The sequence below is a fragment of the Ursus maritimus genome, unplaced genomic scaffold (assembly GCF_017311325.1).
Source record: "Ursus maritimus isolate PB19 unplaced genomic scaffold, ASM1731132v1 scaffold_27, whole genome shotgun sequence".
Classification (NCBI taxonomy): Eukaryota; Metazoa; Chordata; class Mammalia; order Carnivora; family Ursidae; genus Ursus; species Ursus maritimus.
In genome coordinates, this window is record NW_024425230.1 from 26,952,106 (window position 1) to 26,969,053 (window position 16,948).

General features: G+C 41.9%; 1 protein-coding gene and 1 long non-coding RNA gene across 3 annotated transcripts in view; one reads left to right on the forward strand and one right to left on the reverse strand.

Moving 5' to 3' along the window:
• FBXO22 (F-box protein 22) overlaps positions 1-16,948 on the forward strand; it is a 36,847-nt gene that overhangs the window by 12,272 nt on the left and 7,627 nt on the right. Inside the window, exon 5 of the mRNA XM_008712063.2 lies at positions 3,454-3,618. Within this exon, the coding sequence (XP_008710285.1) occupies positions 3,454-3,618 (165 nt within the window). The remainder of the gene's footprint in view (positions 1-3,453; positions 3,619-16,948) is intronic.
• LOC103682471 overlaps positions 3,627-16,948 on the reverse strand; it is a 46,807-nt gene continuing 33,485 nt past the window's right edge. For both annotated transcript variants that reach the window (XR_005838117.1, XR_005838118.1), the window contains exon 6: positions 3,627-4,277. This is a non-coding gene — a long non-coding RNA (uncharacterized LOC103682471). The remainder of the gene's footprint in view (positions 4,278-16,948) is intronic.

Below are 16,948 nucleotides of genomic sequence, written 5' to 3' on the forward strand. Positions count from 1 at the left end.
TCATTCCAGGTCTGTGTAGACAGGTCTGAAGTAATTCTGATACCTTTGCCGTGGTACGTTAAGAATTTCTTTGCCCTGGCGGCTTTCAATACTGTATCCTTGGATCTAATATTTGCGAATTGTACTATGACGTGACGTGGCGTAGGTTTGTCGTGGTTGAGCTTGGGAGGGGTCCTCTCTGCCTCTTGGACACGAATGTTTGTTTCCCTTGCTAGATTAGGGAAGTTTTCAGCTACAATTTGTTCAAATATCTCTTCTGGATCTCTGTTTTTCTCCACACCCTCAGGCATGCCGATGATTCTGACATTGGAACGTTTCATTGAGTCAGTAATCTCCCGTAACCTACATTCCCGAGAATGGATTTTTTTGAGTCCATATTCTGTTTTAGCTTTTTCTTCTACTAACCCATCCTCCAGTTCACTGATTTGTTCTTCTGCTTCATTCACCCTGGCCGTCAGAGCCTCTAGTTTTGACTGCATTTGGCTCATAGAATATTTAATTTCTGCCAGATTCGCTCTCATTTCCGTCCTTAGAGATTGTATATTCTCATTAACATTTTCGTTAATACTTTTTTCAAGTCTACACATCATCTTGACCATTGTTACTCTGAGTTCCATTTCTCAAAATTTTGGATATATCCATATCCATTATGTCTGTGGCAGAGGCCACAGACTCATTGTCTTTTCTTTGCTGGGGGGGATTTCTCCTTCTCGTCATTCTGATGAGGAGAGGTTGCGGGGTTGTCCAGAGCCCGAATTATTGACCGGGACCCAGGCCGGGCGCCCTTGTTTTATAGGGATCTTAGGGATGTGGGCTTCTTGATTTTTCAGCCTGCCTCCTGGGGGAGGGGCATTCCCTGCCGATACTCAGGCAACCCTGTTTGGGTAGAGTCTCCGTGTCCCCTGTGAGGGGGGATGGTGATGGGCTGGTATTTCCAGGCTTTTGTTCTCTGGCGGCTTTCCCTGGCGGTTTGCTGTGCCTCTTCTGAGAGTCAGAGCAGCAGTGGCCGAATCTCAGTCTCTGTCTCAGAACAGAGGGATCGCGGACTGTTCTCCACTGATGTTCTGGCCACTTTAACTCTGTTTCTGTTGGTGTTGCTCAACCCTGCAGCGTCCGGGGATGTGCGCCCCACACCCGGCGTCCCTGCCCTCACTTCCAGGGCAGGTGCGTCTCTGTCCTTTGTGTTTCTAACACCGCCAGCCGCCAGCCGCCCCCACACGCTCCCAGACTTCCCGGTCTCAGTCTGGTTCCAGTGACCGCACCGGAGCTCCTGTTTTCCGTCTGGTGGCGCGCGTTCCCCGGCTCAGGGTGGACACCCCAGTTCTGATTTCTAAATTATTGAGTATTATTCTGTTATATAAATAGACTATTTGTACACTCTCTTTTTGATGGAGATTTGGATTGTTTCACATTCCTGGCTATTACGATTGATGCTGTTGTGGACATTTTTTTTTTAGATTTTATTTATTTATTTGAGAGAGAGAGAGTGCAAGCGCGAGCCAGGGGGAGGAGGAGGGACAGAGCAACAAGCAGACTCCCCAGTGAGCAGGGAGCCTGCTGGGCTGGATCCCAGGACCCTGAGCTGAAAAATCAAGAGTTGTCTGCTTAATAGACTGAGCCACTCAGGCTCCCCGTGTTGTGAACATTTTTATGTAAGTCTCTTGTAGACCTGGGTTTTTTCTTAGAGGAGGTGGAATTGCTAGGTCTTGGGGTTGGTTTATGTTTAACTTTATAAGAAACTGCCAAACTGTTTTCCAGAGTTGTTCCATTTTATACTCCCTAGTGATGAATGAGGGTTTCCAGTTGCTCACTGCTACATATACTCACTAATGCTTAGTGTCTTCAAATGAGTCTTTTCATTTTAGCCATTGTAGTGGGTAAGCTTCTTGTGGTGGCTTTAATTTGAATTACTCCAATGGTTTTAATTATGTTGTGCATCTTTTCAGATGTTTTTGGCTATTTGTATATCTGTTTTTGTGAAATATCTAGGTCTTTTGGTGATTTTTTTTATTGGATTGTTTTTATTTTTGAGTTGAAATTGTTTATATATTCTAATTCAAGATCTTTACAAGTATAGGTATTGTAAATAATTTCTCCCAGTCTGTTGCTTGCTTTCTTTCTCTCAGCAGTGTCTTTGATGACCACTGAACTTTTATTTTGGTGAAATCCAGTTTATTTATGTTTTTTTCTTTTCTGGTGAATGTTTTGTATGTGCTCTCCAAGAAATCTTTGCATATCTCAAAGTCACAAAGATATTCTCTTATGTCTTTTTGTATAAGCTCTGTGGTTTTAGCTCTTATAGTTAGTTCTGTGACCTAACTTGAATTAAGTTTTGTGTATGGCATAAGGTAGGGGTTCAAGGGTGGCGGGGTTTTGTTTTGTTTTGTTTTTTTGGTCATATGTTTATACAGTTAGTTCATCACCCTTTGTTGAAGATTTTTCTTTCCTCTAATTGCCTTGGCAACTTCGTTTATTTAAAAATAACTGACTGCATGTTTGTAGGTCTGTTTCTAGATTTAATTCTGTTCCATTGATACGTTTGTCTGTCCTTAAGCCAATGCCATATTACTGTAGGTCCTGGTATTCTTTTGAAAGATCGATTAGTGTAGGTTTTGATGTTTTTCTTAAAAATTGTTTTGGCTATCTAGGTTCTTTGCATTTCCACATATATTTTTTGAATCAGCCTGTCCATTTCCTTTTTTTTAAAAATTCTGTTATAAAAGTACTTTGTGTAGGGGCGCCTGGGTGGCTCAGTTGTTAAGCGTCTGCCTTCGGCTCAGGGCGTGATCCTGGCGTTCTGGGATCGAGCCCTACATCGGGCTTCTCCGTTGGGAGCCTGCTTCTTCCTCTCCAACTCCCTCTGCTTGTGTTCCTTCTCTCGCTGGCTGTCTCTCTTTCCGCCAAATAAATTAAAAAAATCGTTTAAAAAAAAAAGTACTTTGTGTGTATGTGTGTATATATATATCTCTGTGTATATGTACAGGTATATATATTTATATATACACACTCACACACACTTTACACAATTGTCAGTATTTTTAGGATAACTTTTTAAAAGTAGAATTGCCGTGATATATTTTTTTACTCCCCAACTTCTTGTTTAGAAAAACTTCAGATCTTCAAAGTTGAAGAATGATAAGAGTAGTACAGTAAACATCCATATTCCTTTTCTAGATTCACCAGTTTAAAAAAAATTTGCGAGAGCTTTTTTTCTGTTCGTTTGTAAAAACATTTCTTTCTGAACCATTTGAAAGTAGATTGCAGACATCATGACACTACGCCTGAACTTGCAAAGCTGAGAAACTTTTACTCAACTTTTAACTTGTTGATTATCTTGGTTACCCAAACTGTAGTTATCTAGGTGAGGCTAGATACATATCAAATGAAGTGTTACCAAATGAAACTTTAGTTTTTATTAAATCTGTTCATGAAACTGTTTAACTTTTTTCCTAGTGACTCCAATGGGATCAGGTAACAATCGACCTCAGGAAATAGAAATTGGAGAGTCTGGTTTTGCTCTCTTATTCCCTCAAATTGAAGGAATAAAAATACAACCCTTTCATTTTATTAAGGACCCAAAGAATTTCACACTAGAAAGACATCAACTCACCGAAGTAGGTAAGTCACTGTTATTTATCATCAGTTGCCCAATTTGTTGATTGATTTTGTTTGTGCCTTTGAGAGAGTCTAAATTAAGTATTCGGGTTACTAGAGATGTGGATAATTCAAACTAGTGACTAACAGAAGCTGCTGCAGTACACTCTTGGTAAAACTGATTTACTTATTTTTATTTATTTATTTACTTACTGATTTTTGATGGGCTGTAATTTTTTTACTTTTTTATTTTTAATTTACTTTTTAAATTATTTTACTTTTGTTAAAGCCTGAGAGAACCGGAGATGAAAAATTTTTCAAAAATACTCTTGATAATAAATATATTTGTATTTAATTCTGAATTTTGAAGCACTTCTTTCTTTTTGAATATTTAATCATTTGCCCTATTTTTGTTTTCCGGAAAGTTTTTTAAAGCATTTTTTTTCAGTAATAAAAGGCATTTATTGTGAAAAAATTTTTAGAAGATAGAGGTCAGTTCTATGTCAACTAATTAGAACGATGGGAATAAGTATAGTGAACTTAATATTTTTTTGAAAAGCTGTAAGTTAAGGCAGTCTGTCAAACAAGGATTTACTAGGACATGTCAGAGGAAGCTTGGCCACAGGAGACAGGTCAGGAAAGGCGATTTCGAAGAGGTGAAGGGTTAGCTTCATTTCCAGGATCTGATGAGAAATTAATTTAATATCGTAAGCAACAAGTTACTGAAGCAGAACAGTGTTAAGGCTTTTTGTCTACATCTACAAATGAACTGATTGGCATTAACTCATTAAAAAAAAAAAATCCCTGTTGGCATAAAAAATACTCAGTGGTGACCTGTTTATGCATCAGTCAGCCAGCCTGTAGAGTTAAGCCTCCGTTATTTGAAATGGCACTGAATCCAGCAGGAATAAAAAATTATGTTGCAGCAGAGGGAAAATTTGTGATTGGTTTACTGATGAGGAAAATAAAAAAAGGAGTCTACACATTGAGACTGACTTATACAACTGTCCTTTACAATGCAAAACGAGACTTAAAGTGGTTGGTGGGAATGGGAGGAGAAGCATAGAAGGAGGAGACATTGGCTGCAGAGGTCAGCAGCTGGCAGCAGCAGGCCTCAATAAAGTGGAAGAGAGTTGTCAGGTACAGGTATAGGTAAAGCAAGGGAAGTTTCGACCACTAGTCTGTGGGGTAAGGGAGGATACTCTAGCTAGTAACGCAGGCTTGTAGCTGCCCTAGTTCTGCTACTTTATAATTTTCTAGTTTAGGACAAGTTTCTTAACTTTCCTAAGCCTCTCTTTCCCATCTATAAAGTGGAAATAACTAGCTTACAGAGTTGTAAGGATTAGATGAAATGACTTCTGTAAAGCACTTAGCAAAATACCTTGCTCTGTAGATGGTAGGCTAGCCTTGGCCTCTGTACCTTAGGGAGTCCTTGCAGTAGGTCACAGTGATCCATCTGCATGGCCTTGTGGTATGTGGAGGAATAGACTAGGGGAAGCTCAGGAAAAGGACATTCAGTGAAAGGGGAGCAAAGGTCTCAGGTATTCTTACCATCCCATTCAGAAGTATCATGCCAGAGGAACGCACGTGTCTTGGCTGATGGTGACAATGATAATTAATACTGAGGCCTTGTAAGCTGGGTCCTGAGTTACACGCTATTTCTAATCCTCATGACAGCTTTGCTGAATAGAAATTGTCACAGGGTGTTGTCGATGAGGAAACTAAACTCTTGCAAGAGTAGAGAGCAAAGGCTCTTAGACTACGTGGTACATAAACAGAAAACCAGAGTTACCTGTATTGATAAAGCAACCCGAAATCAAGGATGCCTAATATTCTCTAAGGAGAACTTCAGATTGTGCCTTTTAAACTGACCTAATTTTAACTACAAAGGCAGAGAGAGTTTTTGGAGCATAGGTGACTATATCCAAACCAGAGAGATTTTGTCATGTTATAATGAGACTTTTCGGAAGGCTGGCTCAAGTTAACAGCGCTCAGCAAACCAGATCTCTCTTAGATTGGTGGTTGGAAATTTGTGGGTCTGAAACTCAAGAGGGAGTTGAGATCAGAGTTGTTGGTTTGAGAGGGCCATTTGCATATAGCCTGGCAGTCTGTCTGCAAAGAGTATCCAGGATGGCTTAGTACAGATTTTGGAAAATATTCCAGCAGCAAATTTAGAACAAGGAAGGGAGAAGAGATACAGTTTGATGCTGGCAAGAGGATAGGTATGTTCATTGGGTTCATGATATAGAAATATACATTGATTTCATTCAGCTTATTGAAAGGTCCCGTAGGGTTAGAAGAATTAATTGGTTGCAGATTCTGTCTCAGTGCTATTCCAGGAAGGGTGTGATAGATACATACATAATTATAACCCAAGTGAGAAAGTGAGGTGTGCCTCTCTGTAAGAGAGGTCTGGATAGATTGCTGTAAGGATTGCCAGTGGGGGAGAGAGTGAGGAGGCTTCGTGGGGCAAGTAGCATTTAAGGCTTTGAAGGATGAGAAACATGAAAGATAAGAGTGATAACAGGATAGACTAAATGATTAGCAGAAACCAGAAACCTAGCCACAGAGCCAGGTAATGAGAGCATCTGGGGGAAATAGTAAACATACCACTTTGCAAACAAAGCATGGGGCACAGTGAGGCTCATACACTCAGGGAGTGTGGTCAGTAAATGGCAACTGTTAACCAGAAATGTTCTCCTAGTAGCAAATGTGACCCTCCGTAGTGGGGAGATTGCAGGCAGGGAGACTAGTTAGGAGCCCCCTGCAAGAGTCTGGGCAAGAAATAATACCAGGGCATGAAGAGCAGGAAATTGATTGGAGAAAATTAGCAGATGATTAGATATGAAAGGGAAGGGAGACTGGGTAACTCAGTGATAACTTTGAGTTTTGTACTTAAGAGAGTGGGGTGCTGATGGAACAGAGAACAGAAATCGACAACACTGGGGCAGGAAGAACAGGATTGGGAAGAATCAGACTCCATTAGACAGGCTTGTTTGGCCTTTAATTCAGTGCTCTTGCTGAAAGTCATATTGCCAGACCTTCTCTGTGCTGTGTCTCTTGTTCAGAAGTGAGGATGGTACCTCCTGGGCACATACTCTCCCCTCTGTCCCATGGCACCTTGGGAATTGTGATGAAGGTCCTGATCGTAGCACTGCTTGAAGCTAGAAGCCTCGTTTTGTCCTTTGACAGGAAAGAGCCAAAATCTTGAGTGGAATAAACCATCCATTTTATGATAAAATAGTTACTGGATTTGTGAAACCTTGTTTGCATTATAGCGCTAGGTATAGGAATCACAAAACCGAAGGGAAAAGCAGCCCCATGTTTATTCTGCTCTGTGAAGTGTTCTTATTGGCATCCTTTCCGGAACTGTTTGCTGTCAATAATTTTGGCTTATTCCAAGGCATCATTTTCATCCTGTTGATGGTATTCTGGAAATTGAAGCTTTGCTTAGATTGAGATGATAATCTCTGTTCTTTCACATGCTGTTGGACATCCGGATTTCCTGTATTCTGAGTTTATGTGCTCAGGAAGGAGGAATCTGAGGTGGGCAGGGGAGTGAGTGGTTGGAGGCCGTGGTGTGGGGTGTGCCTTCTCTACAGAGTCCTGGCCTGCATTCCTGCACCAAATAGTTGGGGCAACACTTCTGTGTTCTGTAACATCAGAAAGCACCCTATTCATGGTAGTATCTCACAGGGATCAACAGACTTTTTCTGTAAAAGGCCAGATGGTAAATTAAGTTTCACCAGCCTTAACAGTCTCAGTTACACTTGCTCAGCTCTACCACTAGAGTGCAAAGGCAGCTATAGACAATACATAAACACATGGCTGGGTTCCAGTATAACTTTATTTACAAAAATGCCCGGGGGGGGATAGGGGCAGATTTGGTGCACGCGCTGTAGTTTGTCTTTCCTGCCTTACAGTGCTGGGCCACAGTGATTAGAAGATCTGTGAAGGCCCACAGTAAGCAATGAAGTGGCTTAGTTCACCCATGAAATTGGCAGTACTTCTGAAGACAGGAACCTTGCATTTGAGAATTCTAGACCTTGTGCATAGGTGATGTGATAGACTGACCCAGCATCATAGTATATATAATTTCATACACACAGATTCTTTCATTCTTCTTGAACTTACCAAAAATGGCACATTTTTAAAATGAGGCATAGGTTATTGTAAGATCTGTGTGTTCTAAGGTCTGTAGTAGAAATAGCCTCATGCGGGGGCGTACCTGGGTGGCCTAGTCGGTTAAGCATCTGTTGTCAACTCAGGTCATGATCCCGAGGTCCTGGAATCGAACGCTGTGTCGGGCTCCCTGCTCAGTGGGGAGTCTGCTTCTCCCTCTTCCTCTGCCCCTCTCCCCCCACTCATGTTCACTCCCTCTCTCTCTCTCTCAAATAAATAAAATCTTCAAAAAAAAAAGTCTCTGGGATGAAAAAAAATATGGATGGGCCAGCACTTAATTCTTGAGAAGGGCAGAAACACCTCACCACAGCTTCAGTTTGTTCATTCAGGAACTGTTTGCATGCATGCTGCATGCCAGTCATTGCACGTGTGGGACTCTAGAAATACTTGTTAAGTTCTGCCTTCCGGAGCTTCCAGTCTAGCAGAACAGACTGGTTTTGAATAAAGTACCACAGATGTGAAATGTGTACCGAGTAGGGGGACAGATGCTAGGAAACGTAACCATAGAACTTAAAACCTAGTGTGGGTGTTAGGAAAGTGACGTTTGGACAGGGCCCTAAGAAGAAATGAGCTAGAGTCGGGAAGGGTCCCTCAGATGTGCACTAGGGAGGAGTATTAGAGGTGGTCTTTACCTTCTTTCTAGGTTACTGACAAAAATAGAGCAAGGTAGCCTAAGATCAAAGACAGGAAATAGAAAGGGCGTGGTAATACACCTTTAGGACTGAAATGCCAAGAAATCTAGTGTGTCTGGAGAAGTGGGGACAGCAAGGAGTGGGGGAGTGTGATGTGAGGTGAAGCTGTAGAGGCAAGCTGGGGCCACATCATGCCCATAAAACGTAGTAAGGATTTTACATATTTAAGGGCAGCGGGAAGCCAGGATTCTAAACATAAGAGTGACAGAATCAGATAGGTCTTTTTATAATACCCATATGGCTGCAGTGTGGCAATCAATTTGGAGGAATATGAGAGCAGATGTAGGAAAAACAGGAGGCTGTTTTAGTGGCTAAGGCAAGAGGTGATGGCAGATGGAGGTGAAGAGACATAGATGGATTCAAGACAGAGTTTTGAGGTGGAATCAACAGGATGTGGTGACTGATTAAAATGTTGGGTTTTGAGAATGAGGGAAGTGGCCACCATGTCACCCAGGTTTCTGGCCAGCACAGATGCACAGTAGCATGTCCTAAAGGAAGGGAGACAGAATGGATTGGACATGTTGTATTTGAGATGGGGACACTGATTAGACAACTGAATGTATAGTTCTGGAGTTCAGGACTAAAGATAGAAATTTGGGAATCACCAAGTAATTAATGGTAATTGATTACTCCCATTACTGAGCTGGGAGGAGAAAGAGGAGAGAGGAAGGAAGCTCAGCAGTCAGGGTTGACTGAGTGATGTAACACTGTAACTGAACTTGGGAGGTTCACTGGTTGGGGTGCATTCTATTGAACACAACCCAAGGAAGTGTTGACAGCAAAGAGCTTTAAATTACTTGTTATAAGTAGCTTCCAAAGCACTGGCTCCCTTTGGGGTTGGTATAGGAAGCTTTTATTCAGTGTATTAGTGGGTGTGGGCAGGGAGCTTGCATATACATTGAGGAACTTCCACATATTCTGTTACTTTCAGGCATTTTGGTTCAGTTGCCCATGCCTAGCATGTCACCATGCTGTGCATACATCTTTCAAAAAATGGCAGAAAACTGCCAGTAAGAGGAGATTTAGTATTACAATGAGCTAAAGTTAACTTCAGGACAACTTGGGGCTTCTGCACAGGTCCTCGGCCTCAGTCCAGCTCAGACTGGCTTACCGAAGATGAACACCTGGCCCGGTGTCTCCTTGGTGAGAACTGCGGGTTTGCAGAACAGAACACATAGTCTTCCTTGCTTTTGTGCCTTCCCTCCTCCCTCCTGCTGATAGCTTTCCTCTAAGTAACTCCCTGTTGAATCCCATGTAACAATACCATGATGTCCTCTCTTGTGCTTATGTTGAAGACTGTATTGAAACTCTTTAATGAGGAAGTTGTTAAACAATTTCCTAACTTTTCTTTGAAACAGTTCATTTCTAAATAAAATCTTACATGGGGTATCAACATAAAAACAAATAGAGCAGAGCTGCTTGGATTGAAGGGAGGGTGGAATGTCTACAACTGTGGCTGCTTCACTTCTCTTCTGTCTCCCCCTGGGCACCTCTGAACTCCTTATTCAGCATAGCGTATTGTAATGAAGGGAGGAGCCTCCAACTTAAGATGGTCTGCATTTCTTTCCTAAAGGCTTCAAGTTGTTCAGTAAAGTGTGTCTAAGCCTGAAAGCCGTGCCTGGCGGCCTATGACCCTGTGACAGACAGAAGAGCTGGAGAAGGCAGCCTCGGGACTGCTCATTGCTTTTCAGTGAGCTTGAGTGTAAGAGTCAGGGCTTTTTTTCCTCCCTGAAGAATGCTTGAGGTGGGTAGCTAGTACATCAGACACTGCCTCACATCTGTGATTCTCTTTCTCTTTTACAAACACGTCCTTCTGACATTCTCCTGGGCAAAGTTCAACCTATAATAGTGCCCCTGGGGCCCAGTGGTTTTCTGGGTTTCAGTTTTATTTGTAGACACTGACATTGAAAAAGATCTTCCACTCATTTGTACACGTTAGGTACCCCATGTAAGATTTGATCACGGTATTGTTAGCTAATATTCATCTGGAAATACCTTCTCCCGTTCTGTCGGGTGTCTTTTGGTTTTATTGACTGTTTCCTTGTGCAAAAGCTTTTTATCTGGATGAAGTCCCAAAAGTTGATTTTTGCCCTTGCTTCCCAATTGCCTTTGGAGATGTGTCTAGGAAGAAGTTGCTGCGACCGAGGTCGAAGAGGTTGCTGCCTGTGTTCGCCTCAAGGATTTTCACGGATTCCTGGCTCACGTTTAGGTCTTTCCTCCATTTTGAGTCTATTTTTGTGTATGGTGAAAGGAAATGGTACAGTTTCATCCTTCTGCATGTGGCTGTTCAGTTTTCCCAACACCATTTTGTTGAAGAGACTTTCTTTTTTCCATTGGCTCTTCTTTCCTGCTTTGTCGAAGATTCGTTGACCATAGAGTTGAGGGTCCATTTCTGAGTTCTCTATTCTGTTCCATTGATCTGTATGTCTGTTTTTGTGCCAGTAACATACTGTTAGATGATTACAGCTTTGTAATACAGCTTGAAGTCCGAAATTGTGATGCCACCAGTTTTGGATTTCTTTTTCAACATTCCTCTGGCTGTTTGGGGTCTTTCCTGGTTCCATACAAATTTTAGGACTGTTTGTTCCAGTTCTCTGAAAAAAGTTGATGGTATTTTGATAGGGATTGCATTGAATGTGTACATTGCTCTAGGTAGCACAGACATTTTCACAATATTTGTTCTTCCATTGCATGAGCATGGAACGTTTTTCCATTTCTTTGTGTCTTCCTCAGTTTCTTTCATGAGTATTCTATAGTTTTCTGAGTATAGACCCTTTGCCTCTTTGGTTAGATTTATTCCTAGGTATCCTGTGGTTTTGGGTGCCATTGTAAATGGGATCGACTCCTTAATTTCTCTTTCTTCTGTCTTGTTAGGGTATAGAAATGCAACTGATTTCTGTGCATTGATTTTATATCCTGCCACTTTGCCGAATTCCTGTATGAGTTCTAGCAGTTTTGGGGGTGGAATCTCTTGGGTTTTCCACATAAAGTATCATATCTGCAAAGAGTGAGAGTTTGACTTCTTCTTTGTCAGTTCAGATGCCTTTTATTCCTTTTTGTTGCCTGATTGCTGAGGCTAGGACTTCTAGTACTGTGTTGAAGAGCAGTGGTGATAGTGGACATCTCTGCCATGTTCCTGACCTTTGGGGAAAAGCTGTCAGTTTTTCTCCATTGCGAATGGTATTTGCTGTGGGTTTTTCATAGGTGGCTTTTATGATATTGAGGTATATACCCTCTATCCCTACACTGTAAGGAGTTTTAATCAGGAAAGGATGCTGTACTTTGTCAAATGCTTTTTCTGCATCTATTGAGAGGATCATATGGTTCTTGTCTTTTCTTCTCTTAATATGGTGTATCACATTGATTGATCTGTAGATGTTGAACCACCCTTGCAGCCCAGGAATAAATCCCACTTGGTCGTGGCAAATAATCCTTTTAATGTACTGTTGGATCCTATTGGCTAGGATCTTGTGGAGAATTTTGGGATCCATGGTCATCAGGGATATTGGTCTGTAATTCTCGTTTTTGATGGGGTCTTTGTCTGGTTTTGGGATCAAGGTAATGCTGGCCTCATAAAAAGAGTTTGGGAGCTTTCCTTCCCTTTCTATTTTTTGAAACAGTTTCAGAAGAATAGGTATTAATTCTTCTTTGAATGTTTGGTAGAATTCTAGAATTCCCCTGGGAAGCCATGTGGCCCTGGGCTCTTGTTCCTTGGGAGATTTTTGATTCCTGCTTCAATTTCCTTGCTGGTTATGGGTCTGTTCAGATTGTCTGTTTCTTCCTGTTTCAGTCTTGGTAGTTTGTAAGTGTCCAGGAATGCATCCATTTCTTCCAGATTGTCTAATTTGTTGGCATATAGTTGCTCATAATATGTTCTTGTAATTGTTTGTATTTCTTCGGTGTTGCTTGCGATCTCTCCTCTTTCATTCATGATTTTATTTATTTGGGTCCTTTCTCTTTTCTTTTTGATAAGACTGGCCAGGGGTTTATCATTCTTACTAATTTTTTCAAAGAACAAGCTCCTGGTTTTGTTGATCTGTTCTCCTGTTCTTTTGGTTTCTAGCTTGTTGATTTCTGCTCTAATCTTTATTATTTCTCCTCTCCTACTGGGTTTAGGCTTTATTTGCTGTACTTTCTCTAGCTCCTTTAGGTGTAGGGTTAGGTTGTCTATCTGAGACCTTTCTTGTTTCTTGAGAAAGGCTTATAGTGCTAGATACTTCCCTCTTAGGACCACCTTTGCTGCATCCCAAAGATTTGAACAGTTGTGTTTTCCTTTTCATTTGTTTCCATGAATTTTTTAAATTCTTCTTTAATTTCCTGGTTGACCCATTCATTCTGTAGTAGGATGCTCTTTAGCTTCCAGGTACTTGAGTTCTTTCCAACTTCCTCTTGTGATTGAGTTTGAGTTTCAAAGCATTATGATCTGAAAATACGCAGGGAATGATCCCAGTCTTTTGATACCGGTTGAGACATGATTTGTGACCCAGGATGTGATCTGTTCTGGAGAATGTTCCATGTGCACAAGAGAAGAATGTGTATTCTATTGCTCTGGGATGGAATGTTCTGAATATATGTGTGAAGTCCATCTGGTCCAGTGTGTCATTCAAAGCCCTTATTTCCTTGTTGGTCTTTTGCTTAGATGATCTGTCCATTGAGGTGAGGGGGTGTTAAAGTCCCCTACTATTATGCTATTGTCAGTGTGTTTCTTTGATTGTGTTATTAATTGGCTTATGTAATTGGCTACTCCCATGTTTGGGGCATAAATATTTACAATTGTTAGATCTTCTGGTTGGATAGACTCTTTAAGTATGACATAGGGTCCTTCCTCATCTCTTATTATAGTCTTTGGTCTAAAATCTAATTTGTCTGATATAAGGATTGCCACCCCAGCTTTCTTTTGATGTCCATTAGCATGATAAATGGTTTTCCACCCTCTCACTTTAAATCTGGAGGTGTCTTTGGGTCTAAAATGAGTCTCTTGCAGACAGCATATTGAGGGTCTTGCTTTTTTTTTTTATCCAATCTGATACCCTGGGTCTTTTGATTGGGGCATTTAGCCCATTTACATTCAGGGTAACTGTTGAAAGATACGAATTTAGTGCCTCTGTATTGCCTGTAAGGTGACTGTTACTGTCTCTGTTCCTTTCTGGTCTGTGTTACTTTCGGGCTCTCACTTTGCTTAGAGAACCCCTTTCAGTATTTCTTGTAGGGCTGGTTTGGTGATTGCAAATTCTTTTAGTTTCTGTTTGTGCTGGGACATTTTTATCTCTCCTTCTATTTTCAGTGACAACCTAGCGGGATAAAGTATTCTTGGCTATGTGTTTTTCTCATTTAGTACCCTGAATATATCATGCTAGACCTTTCTGGCTTGCCAGGTCTCTGTGAATAGGTCTTCTGCCAGTCTAATGTTTCTACCATTGTAGGTTACAGACCTCTTGTCCCGAGCTAGTTTCCAGATTTTCTCTTTGTCTCTGAGATTTGTAGGTTTTACTATTAGATGTCAGGGTGTTGACCTATTTTTATTGATTTCTGAGGGGGGTTCTCCGTGCCTCCTGGATATTGATGCCCGTTTCCTTCCCCAGATCAGGGAAGTTCTCTGCTGTAATTTGCTTCAATATACCTTCTGCCCCTCTCTCTGTTCCTTCTTCTTCTGGGATCCCAATTATTCTAATATGGTTTCACTTGCCTCTCGAATTCTCCCCTCGTGATCCAGTAGTTGTTTATCTCTCTTTTTCTCAGCTTCTTGATTCTCTATCATTTGGTTTTCTATACCACTAATTCTCTCCTCACTCATTTATCCTAGCAGTTAGAGCCTCCATTTTTGATTGCATCTCATTAATAGCCTTTTTGAAATCGACTTGGTTAGCTTTTAGTTCTTTATTTCTCCAGAAAGGGATTCTCTGGTGTCTTCTATGCTTTTTTCAAGTCCAGCTAGTATCTTTATAATCGTTATTCTGAACTCTAGATCCGACAGCTTACTAATGTCCATACTGATTAGTTGGTACTGCCTCTTGTTCTGTTTTTTGAGGTGAGTTTTTCTTTCTGTCATTTTGCCAAGAGAAGAATAGATGAACGAGAGAACAAAATACTAAAGGGTAACAACGACCAGAGAAATATACACTAAACAAATCAGAGGAGACCTGCGACTGGGGGGAAAAGAAAAAAAGAGTATGATCAGGCCGGTGAATAGAACACAGCCATACACTAGATTTTTGGGTCTATTTTGGTCTCCAAAATTTTAAAGAAAGAAAAACTTCTATGTAGTTAACAAAAATAAGGTTAAATACAATGATGGATGGAGTGTGACTGTAACAATGAAAATTTAAAAAGATTTTTAGAAAATGAATTGATAAGTTGGTTGAAAAAGAAAGAAAAATAATTCATGAAAGAAAGAAAGAAAATTTAAAAAATTGAAGTTGAAAGACTAAGGAATCATGGGAAAAAACCCGTGAGTTCTCTGTGCTGTATTCCCCTAGCGCCGAGTTCTGCAGTGCTCATTGATGGGTAACCTTGGTCTTGGCTGGAGGTTGTTGCACATCTTCTGGGGGAGGGGCCTGTTGCAGTGATTCTCAAATGTCTTTGCCCTGGGCAGGATTGTACTGCCTTTGGGGGGGGGGCGGGTTAAGTAATCTGGTGGGGTTTGCTCTCTGTAGCTTTTGTTCCCTGAAGGCGCTTCTGCGCAGCTTTAGAGGATGAGAGTGAAGATGATGGCCTCCTAATCTCTGGCCCTGGAGGAGGTGAGAGCTCGGGGCCCCACTCCTCAGTGCGCCCTCAGAGAAAAGCAGTCAATCACTCCTGTCTCCCTGGTCTCTGTCCGCACTCCGCGCTCACCTGGCCTGGGACCGAGCATTTCTGTCTCTGGCACAAGGCCCGTTTGGAGTCTCCAGACCCAATAGATTCCCGCAGTGGGCTCCTGTGCAGCTCCTCCCGGGGGTGAGGGGACAGAGGGAAGGAGAGTCTCCCCAGTTTCCGCTGCTCAAAGAGCAGTGGCCCGGCTGTGCCGCGGATCAGTTTATGGCAACCCCGAGGTGAGAGCCCACTCCTGGGCTCAGTGTTTGCAGCCGGCTTCCCCGCTCTGATACCTGGGAGCTCTGGCGCACTCAGGCACCGCTGGTCTTCCTGTGACCCCGAGACCACACTGTCACAGTGAGGGTTCCATCCCTCACGTAGCCACTGGGAGCAGACTTCTAAAAGTTCTGATTTTGTGCTCCGCTGCTCTGTCGCTTGCTGGTGTAGCCGGTTGATAAGAGGCTCCCTCCCCCTGCAGTTTGTCTTCCCATATGTCGCCTCAGATTCACTTCTCCCCACCTCCTACCTTGCAGAAAGTGATCGCTTTTCTTTTCTTTGATATCCTGTTGAGTTCGCAGGTGTTCAGAATGGTTTGATAGCTCTCTAGCTGAATTCCTGGGACCAGGCGAAATTCCTGGAACTCTTATCAAAGGACTAAGTTTTTAAATTATATGGAGATTTCATAGAGAATCTTGAGGGAGGCTCCTGCTGGGATCAGATGCAAAGCAGAGAAAAATGGTGCTAAGACCTAACTGATGGTACTTGCTTTATTTTAGAAGTGCTCAACCCATGAAAAAATATAAGTGACAGGAAGGCAGCAGGGTCAATGTTCTGTTATGCTCCTGGCCTTGTGCTAAACTTCCTTTAGATATGGGAGCAGAGGGCTGGAAAACTCAGACTGTAAGACGCTGGTGAGGGCTTCCTCCCAGGCCACAGTGGTGGCAGAATATAGTCCCCAGCCCACCATACCTCCCACTTCCAGCCCCTGTGCCACAGGCTCCCTGTTTCATGGAGCTGATGTATGGATCTTTTTAAATTTCCTCCCACATACACAGTGACCTAGTTTCTTACTTTATAACATCAGAGATAAGGTGCATCTCAAAAAGCGTGTCTACTCAAAAGCCAGAACAACACAGGTGACCCCCAACCAGTTTTGAGGATAGGATGCAAGGCTTCTTTCCCTCACCTCTCAATTTGATGTTTACTTCATATTCATTTAATTCAAGGGGAAATGTTGCCTTTAGTTTCATCATTTCATTATTTGGTGAAACATCTAACTTATGGTCAAGGCCCTCTGTTTAAGCAGATTGTATTTTTCTACCTGTGCTCTGTTGAGCCCATGGTAGGTACCAGGCACCAGAATAGGTGTTACTTAATGACGTCTTCTCTTCACTACAACCCTTGAGACTTGCTCCTATCCCAGCTTTAGAGGAAGGATCTGAACTTGATAAAGTCCATTAATTTGCTCAAAGTCATACAGCTGCAAATGGTTGAGCCTGAGTTCTGACCCTGCTCTTACTCCAAAGCCCACATCCTTACTGTGCTGACTTCATACTTACTCCCCTACTGTGAAAAAGGTAGTGTGAAGATCCCAGGAAAAAATGTTATGGGGAAGGGAGAATCCAGCTTTGGTCCATGAATTGTTAATGTTATTAGCCTCATTTTAAGTAGATGTTTTCTTTGAATTCAAT